Raw genomic sequence first — 14,528 nt, forward strand, 5'->3', positions numbered from 1 at the left:
TCTTTGGCGGCTGTTTGATTTCATACAAGTATTAAAAGAATGGAGAGAAAAAGGAAAAAAAGCCAAGAGGTTTTCTACAATGAAGCCGTAACTTTTCAAATCAGAGACTCCGTGTGGCTTTGTTAAAAAAAATGCACCGCAAAAAGTGCACTAAAAGTAAGTAAAGTTTTCGTGAAATTAGTGAATTTATCCTTGATTTTAACAGGTAAATATACTGCAAAAACGGATCTAAAAACAAGTAAAATGTTCTTAAAGTTAAGGCAAGGCAAGGCAAATTTATTTATATAGCACAATTCAGTACAGAGTCAATGCAAAGTGCTTTACATGATTACAATATAGGAATAAAAGCAAGTAGGGGTAGAATGTAGAAACAAACAAAAAAAAAAAAAGGACATTTGAAAACAGTAAAACAGTTAGTCTATTTGTCCTCAATTTGAGCCAGTAAATAAGATTATCTGCCAATGGAATGAGTATCTTTACCCCTAAAATAAGATAATTAGACATCCTGCACTTGAAATAAGATGATGGAGATGAATTGTGACAAATACACTTATTTTAAGAAAATTTAACTTTTTTTTAATTCTGTTTTTGCAGTGTAAGATTATCTGCCAATGGAGTAAGAAGTTTGCACTGGAAATAGGAACAATTCAAGCGCGGTTTATCTAATGATCTTATTTTAGGGATAAAAATACTCATTCCTTTGGCAGATCATCTTATTTACCTCCTTAAATCAAGAACATTTTGCTTACTTTTAGTTATTTTTTTGCAGTGTAACACATAGAAAGCTTGAATGGACTCGGCTGATCCTGTTTTAAACTCGTTGATGTAACGTCCGCATGGCACCTTTACGGAGGTTTGTCGTCAAGCTGGGAGTGTCACATCTACTCTTCATTCCATAACCTGCGTCATGTATCTAAATATAAGCGCGGAGTGCACGGCCATCCCTGAACCAGGTAATCTGACACACAGACGGGGGTTTTGTGTTTTGCCTGCTTTGTTTTTCAACTGCTCAGCAAATGTCAGAGGGCACGAAAAACACAGCAGACACCTCGGGAGAGGCGTCTTCTTCACAGCGAGGCAGCCCCGACCGCCAAATCTCTACAAGATGACATGTTTGCACAAAGCAAACTCCAAGCCCGACCGCGAATGCAGCCGAGACGCGGCGAATCGAAAGCAAAATGCACTTGCTATCACAGCGGCGATGACTGCAAAGCCAGAAAAACTCCCGCTTCAATCATCACTCGGCCTAACAGACACAATTACAGCTTTCAGCGCTGCAGACGAGGGAATTTTGCCGCTTTGATAAACGAAGATTCAAAAAGGCCTTGGCGCTGATTTTTGTTTTGGACAAAAGAATAAAACCCAAACAGTGCAGATGACCCGATCAAATGTCACACAAACGAGTTGCTACAACAAAAATAGGGAGTTGGGCTAACAGTGCAAGAACAGTGCTGTGAAAAAGGTTTTACATTTACCCGCTTAGAGGCTTCCTCTGCTTTCACTCGTAGTTAAATGTTTCTGATAATCTAAGAAATGTTAACATTTGTCAAGATAACCTGAGTAGAACATTAAAGTACTTTTTATTTACAGATTTTATTTGTTAAAGGAAATAAATTCCAAACCAACCTGGCCTTGTGAGGGAAAAGTAATCACTCCCCTTGTTAAATAATGAACTCTGTGATTAGCCACGTGTTTTAGAAAGTGTTTCCTTAACCACGCCCCGGCCTGATTATTACCCGACCTGCAGAACCACAAAAAAAATCACATAACCAGAACCTGCATGGCAGCATGAAGTCGGCTGAGAGGCAACACATCATGCTCCAACGTAAAGGAATTCACCGACAGACCAGCCTAATCTGTCTGCAAAAGGGTCATAAAGCCATTTCTGAGGATTTGGGTCCACAGAGAACCAGAATCAGAACCATTATCTGCCAAAATGATCTCTAGAGTGCATCAAGAACTCATCCAGGAGGTAACAGAAGAACCCCGGAGAACACAGAAACCTCTGCTGGCCTCACTTGCCTTGGTTAAGCTCAGAGATCATAAATCTAAGAGAGACTGGTCAAAAATGGCCTCCATGGTGAGCCTGGTGTGAAACTAACAGGTTTTTAGTCAAAGAGCATCAAACCTACGGCCCAGCACGGTGGTGGTAGTGTGATGTCTGGGGCTGCTTTTGCTTCTGTTGGACCTGGAACCGTGAGTTCTAGAAGGAAAATGTTGGACCATCAGCGTTTCACTGTAAATTCAATTCAATTCAATTTTATTTATATAGCGCCAAATCATGAAACATGTCATCTCAAGGCACTTTACAAAATCAAAATTAATCATATTATACAGATTGGTCAGAAATGTCCTATATAAGGAAACCAGTTGATTGCATCAAGTCTCTCCAAGCAGCATTCACTCCTGGGGAACCGTAGAGCCACAGGGAGAGTCGTCTGCATTGTACATGGTTTTGCTGCAATCCCTCATACTGAGCATGCATGAAGCGACAGTGGGAAGAAAAACTCCCCATTAACAGGAAGGAAAAACCTCCGGCAGACTGAAGGTAAACCGGTAAACTGAAGGAAACGTTGGTTCTGCAGCAGGACAGCGATCCAGAGCGCAGCAGCAAGTCCACTTCTTAACGGCTCACCAAACAAGACACGCCTTTGTTTTTTTTATTCCTCTATTTTTCCTCAAAAACGGAACGGTAGAAGAAGAAAAACAAGAGAAAAAGATAAGACAATATGAATGCTAAAAGGAAGAAAAGGAGAGAGAAAACATCCTCAGAGTCTGCTTCTACACCTGCAAAGAGAGATTTAAGAAGAAGAGCAGAACCAGCTGATAAAGTGTTACAGGTACAAACAAGCAACGCCTTGATACCATCACTGAGGAATATACAGGATTATTTATTAGGGGATGTATAAAGTGACAGCTGAAGATAATAACAGGGGTTTTCTGTATGGAAGTACAGTAAGTACCTGGATCCAAGCACCTCTAGGTGTTAGTGAGAGTGAACTGGTGTCTGTGAGGTTTATCCATGAGAAAAAAAAGACTTTGACTAGACCATATGACTGGGATGCTGTGACCCAGGCTGTAAATGCTGAAAAGTGATTTAGTCCAGCTGAATTAAAACCTTTCTGCGCAGCATTCCTCCACGATGATGTCAGAAAACTCAGAGACACTCGGTGGCAGCCGCTGCCGCCCAAATGTGGAACAACCGGTTTCTAGGTTTGACGGATAATTGCTTTTTCGCACAGGACCAGCTTGGTGTGGGTGCATTTTATCTGAATGACGTCATAATTAGAAAACTGCTTAAATCCTGTTATCTTTGTCTGATACACTGCAAAAAGGGAACTAAAAGTAAGTAAAATTTTCTAGAAATTAGTCTATTTTTCATTGATTTGAACAGCTAAATAAGACTATTTGCCAATGGGATTAGTAGTTTCACCCCTAAAATAAGATAATTAGATATTCTGCACTTGAAGTAAGATGATGGAGATGAATTATTCCTACTTTAAGTGCAAAAATCTTATTCTGTTGGCAAATCATCTAATTTACCTGCTCAAATCAAGAAAAAATGCACTCATTTCAAGAATAATTTACTTAATTTTGGCTCCCTTTTTGCAGTGTATTAACAAGTTTTATGATCTGAAAATTTTAAATGTAGCAAAAATGTAATATAAAAATAAAAAAACACCGTACTGTGTGACATTACTTCAGTTTTCTGCCAGAAAGACCAAGCGGTGTGTTGGTGATGGTTGATCCGCTGACGGCGGGTCCAGGAGGATCATGATGGACTCAGGGCTCTTTTTTCGCCCCAAGGGCCAAAGCCGGTTGATCCGGCTTTGTTGTCCTACATTCCTGTTGTTTATAATAACATCAAACGCGCCCTGTTAGCTTCTTATACCCGCAGAGATGTTCCCATTGTGAGGAAAACATGTTTTTTAATCATCCCAGACGTTTCTGTAAGCTCCCATTCTGAAGTTAAAGGGGAAAATTAGGATTGTCTTTGGAAGACGTTTAATAAATTTGAAAAGATTGAGCAGTGGTTTGGTTTTTTATTAAGAACTTTGGAGGTTTTTTACATCAAACTGGGACCAGAACCTTGTTGTTTTTCCACTATCACGGCCCCAAAATGGCAGTTCTGGCCAGAACCAGATTTTAGCGAAGGCCGGAGCAAAGATGTACCGCTAACAGGGGCTGTAGGTGGATTGATGGAGAATAAAACCCAATTAAAAAGTTGTGATTGCTCTGGGTTGCAGGCTAAACTATCATAGCAATCATAATAAAAGGAAACGTGGTTAAATTAACATTTGCCCCACAAACACCTAAATATTCTGTATTTTGTATTACACAGGAATTTCCATTTTTTCTCTCCTCTGGATTGTTTGTAGTTATTTTTATCTAACTGTACATGTAGTGACTGGTTTTGTCATTTTTGCCACAGAGCAATAAATAAATCTGAAATGTAGGGCTAAACATATGGACTCAGATATCAAACGAGGCAATAGATATAAGTACTACCCGCTACATGCTGAAATGTGATAATAATAGCAGGAAAATTGACTATTATGGAGAAATTTCTCTGAGTTTTGTTTGTGTTTTTTTATGTTAAGTTACTCTGTTTTTAAACCGTAGCGTTCTGAAAGCTAACTTGAGTTCTTCCGGCCCCTAAGGGGTTATAAACAAAAATAGCATTAAATAAAATAAGAGGTTTTATGACTGTTCATCTCATAATTTGTGTAAATAAACAACAATAAAACAGCCAAGCAACGGCTAAAGTCTGTGGATATGAAACTGTGTCTTTAAGAGCACCAATGGAAGTAGGAAGGGCCGCCATGGCAGCGTTTAAGTGCCAAATCAGCTTCTTTTAGCCTGAATAAAGGTTAAGACTCCTTTTTTCTCGAGTGTTAGAAACATCAATTACTGCTGCTGCTGGTCTTTTTCAAGGACTGACCACATCAAGTCTGATTGGATAATCTGCCTCACCAGTTGCTTAGGAGCTTTCTGTTTTATTTCTCCAGTCAGACGACAGAGAATGGCTTTAAACTGAGGCCAGCCAGTCGTTGCTCTCACCACAGCTCCGTATTGTCTTGTTGTTTCCTCCATAATGAGATGGTTTTGCTAGGGCTGGGCGATATGGATTAAAAAATAAATCTCCGATTTTATCATACCAAATCCGATTAATCGATTTTTTCCTCCTTTTTGTTTCATAAAAAGAAATTAAAGAAATTATTTTAAAACCTTGCTTTTATGTCAAGCATGTCGTCAGGGAGTTGACCTGAATTCAAAGTGCAACTAAAAACAAGCTGTGAAACATGCAAAACAAGATGGCAGCCGTGTCATTATAAACAATGAAAATATAACAAAACATTTGCTGCTAGTGGTTTTACACATTGAGCTAAGAACAGGCTTCACTGCACTTGTGAACTTCAAACTAAGTAAAAAAAAAAAGTAAATAAGTAAATGAAGTACCTCGTATTATGGTTAAAAAAAAGTTTCCACTTAATATTTTGACAATAATTTTGCCTAAACATATATTCAGCATCACATGCTGTTCTCTTCATGGAAACCCAATGAGTGTATTGGCAAAATAAAATCCAGATTTTCCAAAAATGAAATATTAAAGAATTGTAAATTCGATTAAATCGATTTATCGCCCAGCCCTAGGTTTTGCTGTGTTTTTTCCAGGGATTTTCTGCTGTCAGCTTGCTCTCCAACACCAACATGTCCTAATTCTTAGCAGGGCTCTTCTCTTTCACCCAGTAATTGTGTCTGTCCTGGTTTTCCTCTGTCTTCGAAGGGAACAGCAGCCATGGACTGAGGAGAAACGGCCGGGGTTTAGATTAATATCACAGCTCAACAGGTGACCCGTGACCCCCTCCGTCCCTCCTCCAATGTCTCTTTTTTCCTCAGTTTATCTTTAGCGCTCTGTCCCTTGCTCACAGAGACCAACAGTTCTCCTGTTTGTCGGTTTGCAATCTCCTCTGGCTTCGTAATACGCTGGGTTTGTCTCTCTCTCGTAAATCTCGGTCTGATTTTTATAATAATCCTCTTTCTTTCTCGGGTGCACTAATGCAGACGTCCACAAAGTCTCATTGTGTTACGATGGATTTATTATTTCCCTCTTTGTAGTTTTTCACTCATCTTTTTAATCTGTTCTTTATGAAACAATAATCATTTTTTTTCTTACTAACCAAGCTTTAGGACTCTTGGCCCACGCAGAGTAACATAAAGGCTCCTTTATTAATATTTTCTTCCTCTCAGCATTTTTACATCTTCATTCAACTGTATCTCCTGTTTTGGCCATAATTATATATATATATATATATATATATATATATATATATATATATATATATATATATATATATATATATATATATAAACATGCACAGGTATCTATCTATTCATGCATATATATATATATATATATATATATATATATATATATATATATATATATATATATATATATAAACATGCACAGGTATCTATCTATTCATGCATATATATATTTATATATATGTATATGATTTGAAAGCAGATTTAAAGTTTTAAAAAATGCAATATATGCATATATTTTCAAAATTTAAATTTTTTTCAATAAAATATGTTTTAGCTCTTTTTTTAAATGTCAGTGTTAAAGGTGTAAAATGCAATAATTGATTGTGTAACATAAATAAAAGCCACATGTCTGTTGAAGACTGGTGTAAATGCAGCACCTTTATTTAGTTTAGTGATGAAAAACGACGCATGAAGGAGGTGCAGAATGAAGACAGATGTTCAGATTTCTGATTAATAATTAATACTTGAATTAATGAGCATAATTCAGGAAAACAATCCTTCACAAACCCTGTTTCCAAAAAAAAAAACGAGGAAAGTTTTCTAAAATGCAGCAAAGACTGTAAGTTAAAAAGGAGTTTGAGCCTTTAACAGACACAAGTACAAAGTTTCTTTACTGACCCATTTAATCGTGACTGGAAATTAATAACAAATTGGCCCTGAACACACAAACATGTGTAGGAGAACCTGTAGGAGAGGAAAGCTGGTCTGAACATCCAGGAGGAGGAGTCCACTTCCTGCATGTCCACCGTCTGTTGCTCTGCTAGAAGCCTCAGCAGTGCAACTTGCTTTATACCCCCCTGGTTTCAGTTAAACTTTAAATAAGAAGTTAATGGTGGAGAGGAAAAAGTAAAAAAGTAAACTTGGTCAGTGAAGAGCAGATCTACCGTAGGAACTTCTTTAGCCGTACGCATCGTCTTCCTTTAGACTCCTGCCCTCGCCTGCAGCTGAGGTGGTAAATCACAGAGATTTTATTCAAAAACCGGGGGCAAAAAGTCTAAATCTAGATAAGAAATACGCCATGAGGCCTTCTGTTAATGTGCATCTGGAATGATTCAGTAGTGAGCGGTCAGCTTCTCCGACTCTTCACACCGTGTGATTAAACCCTCTTAATGTAAATTAAAGAATGAGCTCTTCACACAGAGGGCTATCAGACATCTACCTGACACAATCGTTACATAATCTTTCTGTAAAACCACAATTATTCACCTGCACTGCGTCGTCGTTCAGACGTTAATGGTTCAGATTTCCAGCCGTTCCCTCCAAAAACAACCTCATGTCACCTGATTGACTCAAAAGGAGAGAAGGAAAGGAAAACTAAATTTATGAATTTTTTTCTTTTTTTACGACGCCAAGTAACGGCAGTAAAACATCTGCTGGATGTGAAAGTGACAGCTGTTTAAATATAAGCTGTTTCCTGTTTTAATTGGTGGTGCCTGTGCGGATTCTCAGTGATCCGGCTCATCGCTACAGCAAACTGGCTTAAATCAGAGACAGCTGGACTTTCACTCCGTTCTTCCTCTGGTAGATCGGAGCGCTGCGGTTCTACAGCACATGCTGGACCATCCTAGGCGCTCTCCGGGTCGGATACAAATAAACGATCCACCCGTCACCGTGGGAGTACTCGGTCACCTGAATCACACTGCAAAAACGGAACTAAAAATAAGTTAAATGTTCTTAAAATGAGTGTATTTGTCCTTAATTTAAGCAGGTAAATAAGATGATTTGCACTTAAAATAGGAACAATTCATCTCCATCATCTTATTTCAAGTGCAGGATATCTAATTATCTTGATTTAGGGGTCAAAATACTCATTCCATTGGCAGATAATCTTATTTACCTGCTCAAATCAAGGATAAATACACTAACTTTAAGAACATTTTACTTATTTTTAGATCTGTTTTTGCAGTGTACTCGGTCACCTGAATCACACTGCAAAAACGGAACTAAAAATAAGTCAAATTTTCTTGAAATTAGTGTATTTCTCCTTGATTTAAGCAGGTCAATAAGATGATCTGCCAATGGAATGAGTATTTTCACCCCTAAAATGAGATAATTAGATATACTGCCCTCTAAATAAGATGATGGAGATGAGTTGTTCCTATTTTAAGTGCAAAAACCTTATTCCATTGGCAAATAGTCTTATTTACACGCTCAAATCAAGGACAAATACACTAATTTCAACAAAATTGGAAAAACTACTTATTAGTAGTTTCGTTTTTGCAGTGCAAAAGTCCATCTGCATCAGATTTAAGCTTCACTTAATGCCCAGCTGCTAGAATAAAGTAGCACTGCAGCCGCTTGTGTCTGAATTAAGGCTCCAACACATACAGGTTTAGGTTAAAGTGAATTAGACAAAGGTCCAGTTGGTAATTAAAGTGAAGTATAGGAAATTTGTGGGGAAAAAAGCTATAAAAAAAATAGTAGTAGACTTTGATGCATTGATAACTACAGGTCTATCTGTTGAAATCTAGACAATAATTGGGAATGAGAGGCATTTTGTGGTGTAAGGGGGAGTATTTCATCAGAGAGGCAGTTTGCTGCTGGGTTAGTTTGATCCTGCGAGGGTGTGAGGTCAGCGTGAGCCTGCGGAGAAAAGCCGCCTGCGTGGAGGCCGAGCAGGAGGCGCTGATTCACCGACCCGTACGGCCTTAAGGAGCCCACCTCTGTCCGAGCTGCAGCTGCACCCCGCGTAACTCTCCTCTTCCTCCTCCTCCTCCTCTTCCTCCTCCTCCCACTCAGAACCAACTCGGACTCTGCTCTGCATACGAGCGCTATGAACCCGAACCCCCAGGACCCGTTTGGCATGAACCAGCAGATGGGTCGAGGTCCTCCGCAGCGCAATGGTGAGAGTAACAGAAACACACTGATGGATTTCTGTCTTTGTTTTTTTTTTCTGTAACGCATGCAACAAGAATTCAACGTCTCTTTCTTTTCATGTTGTTCTCTCTACTTTATTCTAGCTATGTGGTTTGTTGCTGTCAAGATACCAACATGTTATTAAAAATACATCACAAGTTTTCTGCACTTGTGTTAAACAGTAGTAGCTGAAATCTAGGATAAAATAAAAAGAATATGTCGCCCCAACTTTTAGCTTTTTTTTATCAAAATGAATCGGTAATGTCGTTAAATTAGGAATAAAACCTGACGAGGTGTCCTTTATCAGAAATTAATGGACGACGCTTAGTTACGTCCTCCAACTACTATTCAACAATTCTTTGACACACCAGCACATGTGCCTGATGCAGATGGAGACTTTTTGTTCTTAGTTAGGGGAAATTGTTATAGATAAGTTAAAATTTTCTTACAATTGAAAATGTTAGGTATCATTAATTTCATTGTATAAATAGGACCATTTGTCCAATTACTTTCACGCAAATATAGACTTCAGTGCATTTAACTAATTTAATAAAATTGACTAAATACAGCAACTATTTTCAAAGAAAGAAGAATAGACCAAAAAATAAAAATAATGATCATCTTTATATTTGACAAAAGATAAAAAAAACCCATTTAAGTTTTGAATCGGCAATGATTTACATTTACATTTGGAACATAATATACAACAAATTTGTTAAATTAAAAATAATTCTTGATCACTATTTGTGTAGCCGGCAAAAGGACAATGTACAAAACTATTTTTGTGGAGTTTAAGTTTGCTTTTTGTTTTTTATTTCCATTTTTTTGGCTCTCGAGAACTTTTGACATGACAGTTTTGACCCACATGAAATACACCCTCTCTTTATATTACCCTCCCATCTGTATTTTCCAGACTATATATATATTTTTTTAAATAGTGCTAATCTGAGTTTGCCTTCATAGAATAAAAGAAGTGAAAATGTCCTTCACCACCGTCAACCCTGTCAGGTCATACAAGTAATAAAACGCAGCTGTGTGAATGTTTCCGACCCAAATGTGCAGAATGTCGTTGAAATGTGGGAAACGTGCCGACGTTTGAGGAAAGGTGCAACATTTCAGACACGGAGGATGTGTTTGAAGAGCCGGCTGAAGTCTAGCTGAAGCAGAACTCGTTCGGCCTTGCATGAGCTGGCAGCCTCTCCTGCTGTTTTGTCTTTTCTCTGAGTGAGTCTGGATGACCATGAGGAGCGGGGCAGACGTCACACGTTACACCATGAAGGAGTAGGTGGAAAGTTATCGGCCGGGTGGGGATATGTTATTATGGAGAAATGTGTAAGGCCTAAAATCAAAGCAGATATGCAGTTTGCAGGCAGCTCCATTCAGGCCCTGGTCGTCGTTATCGCGGCGCTTTATGGTGTTTGTGTTTCTGTCCTTCTGGTCACTGATTAACAGAGAACACAGAGAGTCCATCCAGGCAGCTGCAACATCTCCAAAGCTGCTTTTTCTTCTTCTTTGTTTCAGAAATCCCCGTTCGCCGCCCGTCAGGTCCTGGGACAAAGTCAGATATTCAAACCTGATTTAGAAAAAACAAAAAAAAAACATTTCCTCTTTCCTATATAATCCTCTTTTTATTTCTGTAGGAAGTCAGCACAGTCAAACAGGGTGTTGCATTAAGAATGAGTTTCTTCTCTGAATGAAACCTGTTCAGAGCGATGAATCACAGGCTGGTGTGTGAATGGCTGACCTTAGACCCAGGTGGAAGTACCGGTCTGTCAGTGTTGCTCGCTGCAATAGGAAAGCTCCGTGTAGTTTAAGGAAACAGTCCATGGTGTCAAAAATAGACACGGTGCTTTTGTTTCACTTACAATTAACCCGCGTGCTTAGAGGGTTTTACCTGTTGAGTTGTTAATGGTGACGTAACTGTCCCCTACTGGCCTAAAAATTATTTTTGTTTTTTTAAATGTATACGCCTTTTGTGGTTAAATCTTTACTTTGTTTTTTCCGTTTGTATTTATGCTATAGTTTTAGAAATGTTTTAGTTCAAAAGTGAAGTCCTGGAAAAGACTTTTACTGACCAGAGAACCAGAAATGCTAAAAAACGCTTAGTTTTTTTTTTTAAGAGACACGAAGCAGTGGGAGCACGAGGTTTTTTTGGAAGATGTACAGCAATGGTCAGAAGTTTCTATACAATAATTGTATAAAAAAGGGTAAAATTACTTCTTTTTTTTTTTAGCTTTTAATGTTTTGTTTGCACCATTGTTGTTGGTTTCCTCGTGGAATCAAGACTGCATGTGGCATCAATGTACACTGCAAAAACGGATCTATAATTAAGTAAAATGTTCTTAAAATTTGTGTTTTTGTCCTTGATTTGAGCAGGTAAATGATATTATCTGCCAATGGAATGAGTCTTTTGACCCCTAAAATAAGATAATTAGACATCCTGCACTTGAAATAAGATGATGGAGATGAGTTGTTCCTATTTTAAGTGCAAAAATCTTATTTCATTGGCAGATCATCTTATTTACCTATTCAGATCAAGGACAGATACACTCAGTTTAAGAAAATTTTACTTATTTTTAGTCCTGTTTTTTGCAGTGTATTTGCCAATACGATTGTAGTTGGTGTTGTTTTTGAAAGGTGCAACGATTCCACAACTTTTTATTGTACTGTGAATTTTCCTTAATTCTTTCATACATCAAATCATTTGATCAAATGTCTGTTAGGAAGTTAAACCTTCACTCCAAACTTAATTCGCTCTTAATTGGTTTCCTGTGTCAGGAAAAACCAAAGAGCGTCTTATAAACCTGAGTTATGCCGAGTAAACATAATCCATTCATTTTCAGCAGTGTTGAGGTCAGAGGTTTGGACGAACCATTTTGGGTCCACATTTGAACCGGTATGGACAGAAATCTGTAGCCAATCACAGCGACGAGCCTAACGTATTCGTTAAAGGAGCCATAAGTAAGATATTTACTGTAAAATCAACCTAAATCATTTTCATTTCTCACCCAGGATGTTAGAAACATTCACTATAAACAATCAGTCCTCTCCATCAACAAAGTCTTAGTCACGTTTTTCTCCTTTCAAACCTAGAGGTATGGTCCAGAACTGTGTTTACTTTACTTCCTGGTTCCTGAACCAATCACGTGAGAGTTCCCAGCATTCCCAGCACAGAGTGCAGCATTTGGTATTTTATCTTGTTAAAAGAGCAGCAGCCTACAGACATGTAGGCCAGTAAAGGCTGGTTCACACGGCAGGATTTTAAAATAGTCGGCCGATTTTCAAAGCCTGAGAGACGGAACAGGTAACGATAAAAAATGGTAGATAGGATGTGGGGGCAAGACAATCCAACATGTTAAATATCCAGGTTTGAAGTCGGAGCGGTCCCGACGTTCCACCGAGCGGACCAGACCGCTCTTACCACACCAAACACGGCAGGAATATCTCATCAGATTATGTTAAGAGACAGGCTAATAATCCTGCCGTGTGAAGGAGGCTTAGGAGAATCAGACCAGAACTAGAGGAGAACACAGCACCATAGACCTGTCCTGTGGAAATAAAAAGAATTTCACAGCAGCAACGGACCGTTGAGAAGTGGCTGTTCTCCGTGAAACATTGTTTTTGTTGTTCCGACATTCAACACTAGGTGTCAGTATTACTTATTGCTCCTTTAACTACAACTGATTTATGTTGAGACAAAGACACTTGGCCTCAAAGACTAGAAACATGTTAGCGGTTACTTAGTGGAGCGGTCGTTGGCGCTGCTGCCTGGCAGAAAGAAGGTCCCGAGTTTGAATCCCAAACTGTGGTCTACGTTGATGGAGGTCGGTCTCCCGTGTGCATGGCTGGGTTCTCTCTGGGTGCTCCGGGTTCAGCCCAGGAGTTTGACTTTCTCTCTGATTTTCCCCCAACACACACGCAATCACCCACCCACCCCTGCATGGAATATTTCAAATCTAAGAATGAAGGCTGAACACTCAGATGGAGGTTGACGTCTATCGCGTTAAAACGTCCCGGGAAACGTTCTGACAATAAAAGTGGTCAGACATCCAGCTGGTGTGGAATATTCTACTGTCTTTACAACAAGGTCCCTCTGTAGGGATATTTTAATTTAAAAGAGATAATTATAATGAAGCTGTTCGTTAACGTCTCTGTTAGAACCTGGTAAAATGTTTTATGATATGGAACATAAAGCAGGACCTAAAGGTTTCTCTCAGCAGTAAATGGTTTAAAATCCAGTATTTTCCCGCCTGTTTTATCTAGAGCAGGGGTCTGCAACCTGTTGCTCAGCTTTGGCTCTTAAAAAGTTAGACCAAAAAATATAGAGGGGAAAATTTGGTCAATGTTTCTAAATGAAACGGTAATTTAAAATCGATAGCTTTAGGATGCATTTATTTCTGCAATATATGCATAACATTTCCAGAAAGAACAAAACTAATTGGTGAATGGAATATTTTACTATAGATACTCCTTTATGAGGTATCTTTTCAACAATAGGTTGCAAACAACTTGCTTTTTCAGCATTTTAATGCCATTTGCTATATATTTAATTAAAAAGAAGTAAATAAATTTCCTATAGTATACCATAACAAAATTTGTTTAGCTGGACCGAGGGCAGAAATGGCTCCTAGGGTTGTAAAGGTTGCTGACCCCTGATCTAGAGCATATCTACCCCCCCCCCCCCCCCCCCCTTTAAAGCCCCACGGCCTCGCTGACACCTCCAGGTATCAGCGGGCTTGCAGTGGTGTTAAGCCCAGGCTGATTAAAGGAGCGTCTAACCAGGAGCTACAGCAGCGCCTCTCCCCTCCGGGTGCAAACTCTTCCTGCTCTCTGGTTTTTATTTCTTATTTTTCGCGGCGGTTTCTATCTCTGGGAGATGAGCGGAGATCTAACGCTCGCCCTGCGGCTGTCAGGCTCGGCACTGCAAAAACTGAACTAAAAATACATAAATAAAAGTACATTTTTCTTGGAATTAGTGTATTTATACTTTTTTGAGCTGGTAAATAAAAGAATCTACCAATGGAATAAGATTTTTGCACTTAAGATAGGAAGAACTCATCTCCATCACCTTTTTTCAAGTGAATTATATCTAATTATCTTATTTAAGGGGTTAAAATACTCATTTTGATTGGTAGATAATCTTATTTACCTGCTCAAATCAAGGGCAAATGCACTAATTTTGAGAAAATATTACTTATTTTTAGTTCTGTTTTTGCAGTGGGTGCTCTGCCCTGAGTGCAGAACGCGTTTTATTTATTTATTTATCCAGTTTTTTTCATTCTTAGCATTTGCAACCTCCATATTGAGTTCCCTTCTGCCAAGGAACGGCAGCCAGCCAT

General features: G+C 38.7%; 1 protein-coding gene across 4 annotated transcripts in view; it reads left to right on the forward strand.

Moving 5' to 3' along the window:
- crtc3 (CREB regulated transcription coactivator 3) overlaps positions 1-14,528 on the forward strand; it is a 54,535-nt gene that overhangs the window by 22,378 nt on the left and 17,629 nt on the right. For 2 of the 4 annotated variants that reach the window (XM_036135897.1, XM_036135898.1), the window contains exons 5-6: positions 5,789-5,851; positions 9,073-9,176. In XM_036135897.1, the coding sequence (XP_035991790.1) occupies positions 5,789-5,851; positions 9,073-9,176 (167 nt within the window). The remainder of the gene's footprint in view (positions 1-5,788; positions 5,852-9,072; positions 9,177-14,528) is intronic. The other 2 variants (XM_036135899.1, XM_036135900.1) reach the window with 1 other exon arrangement.

This window comes from Fundulus heteroclitus, chromosome 4 (assembly GCF_011125445.2).
Source record: "Fundulus heteroclitus isolate FHET01 chromosome 4, MU-UCD_Fhet_4.1, whole genome shotgun sequence".
Classification (NCBI taxonomy): domain Eukaryota; kingdom Metazoa; phylum Chordata; class Actinopteri; order Cyprinodontiformes; family Fundulidae; genus Fundulus; species Fundulus heteroclitus.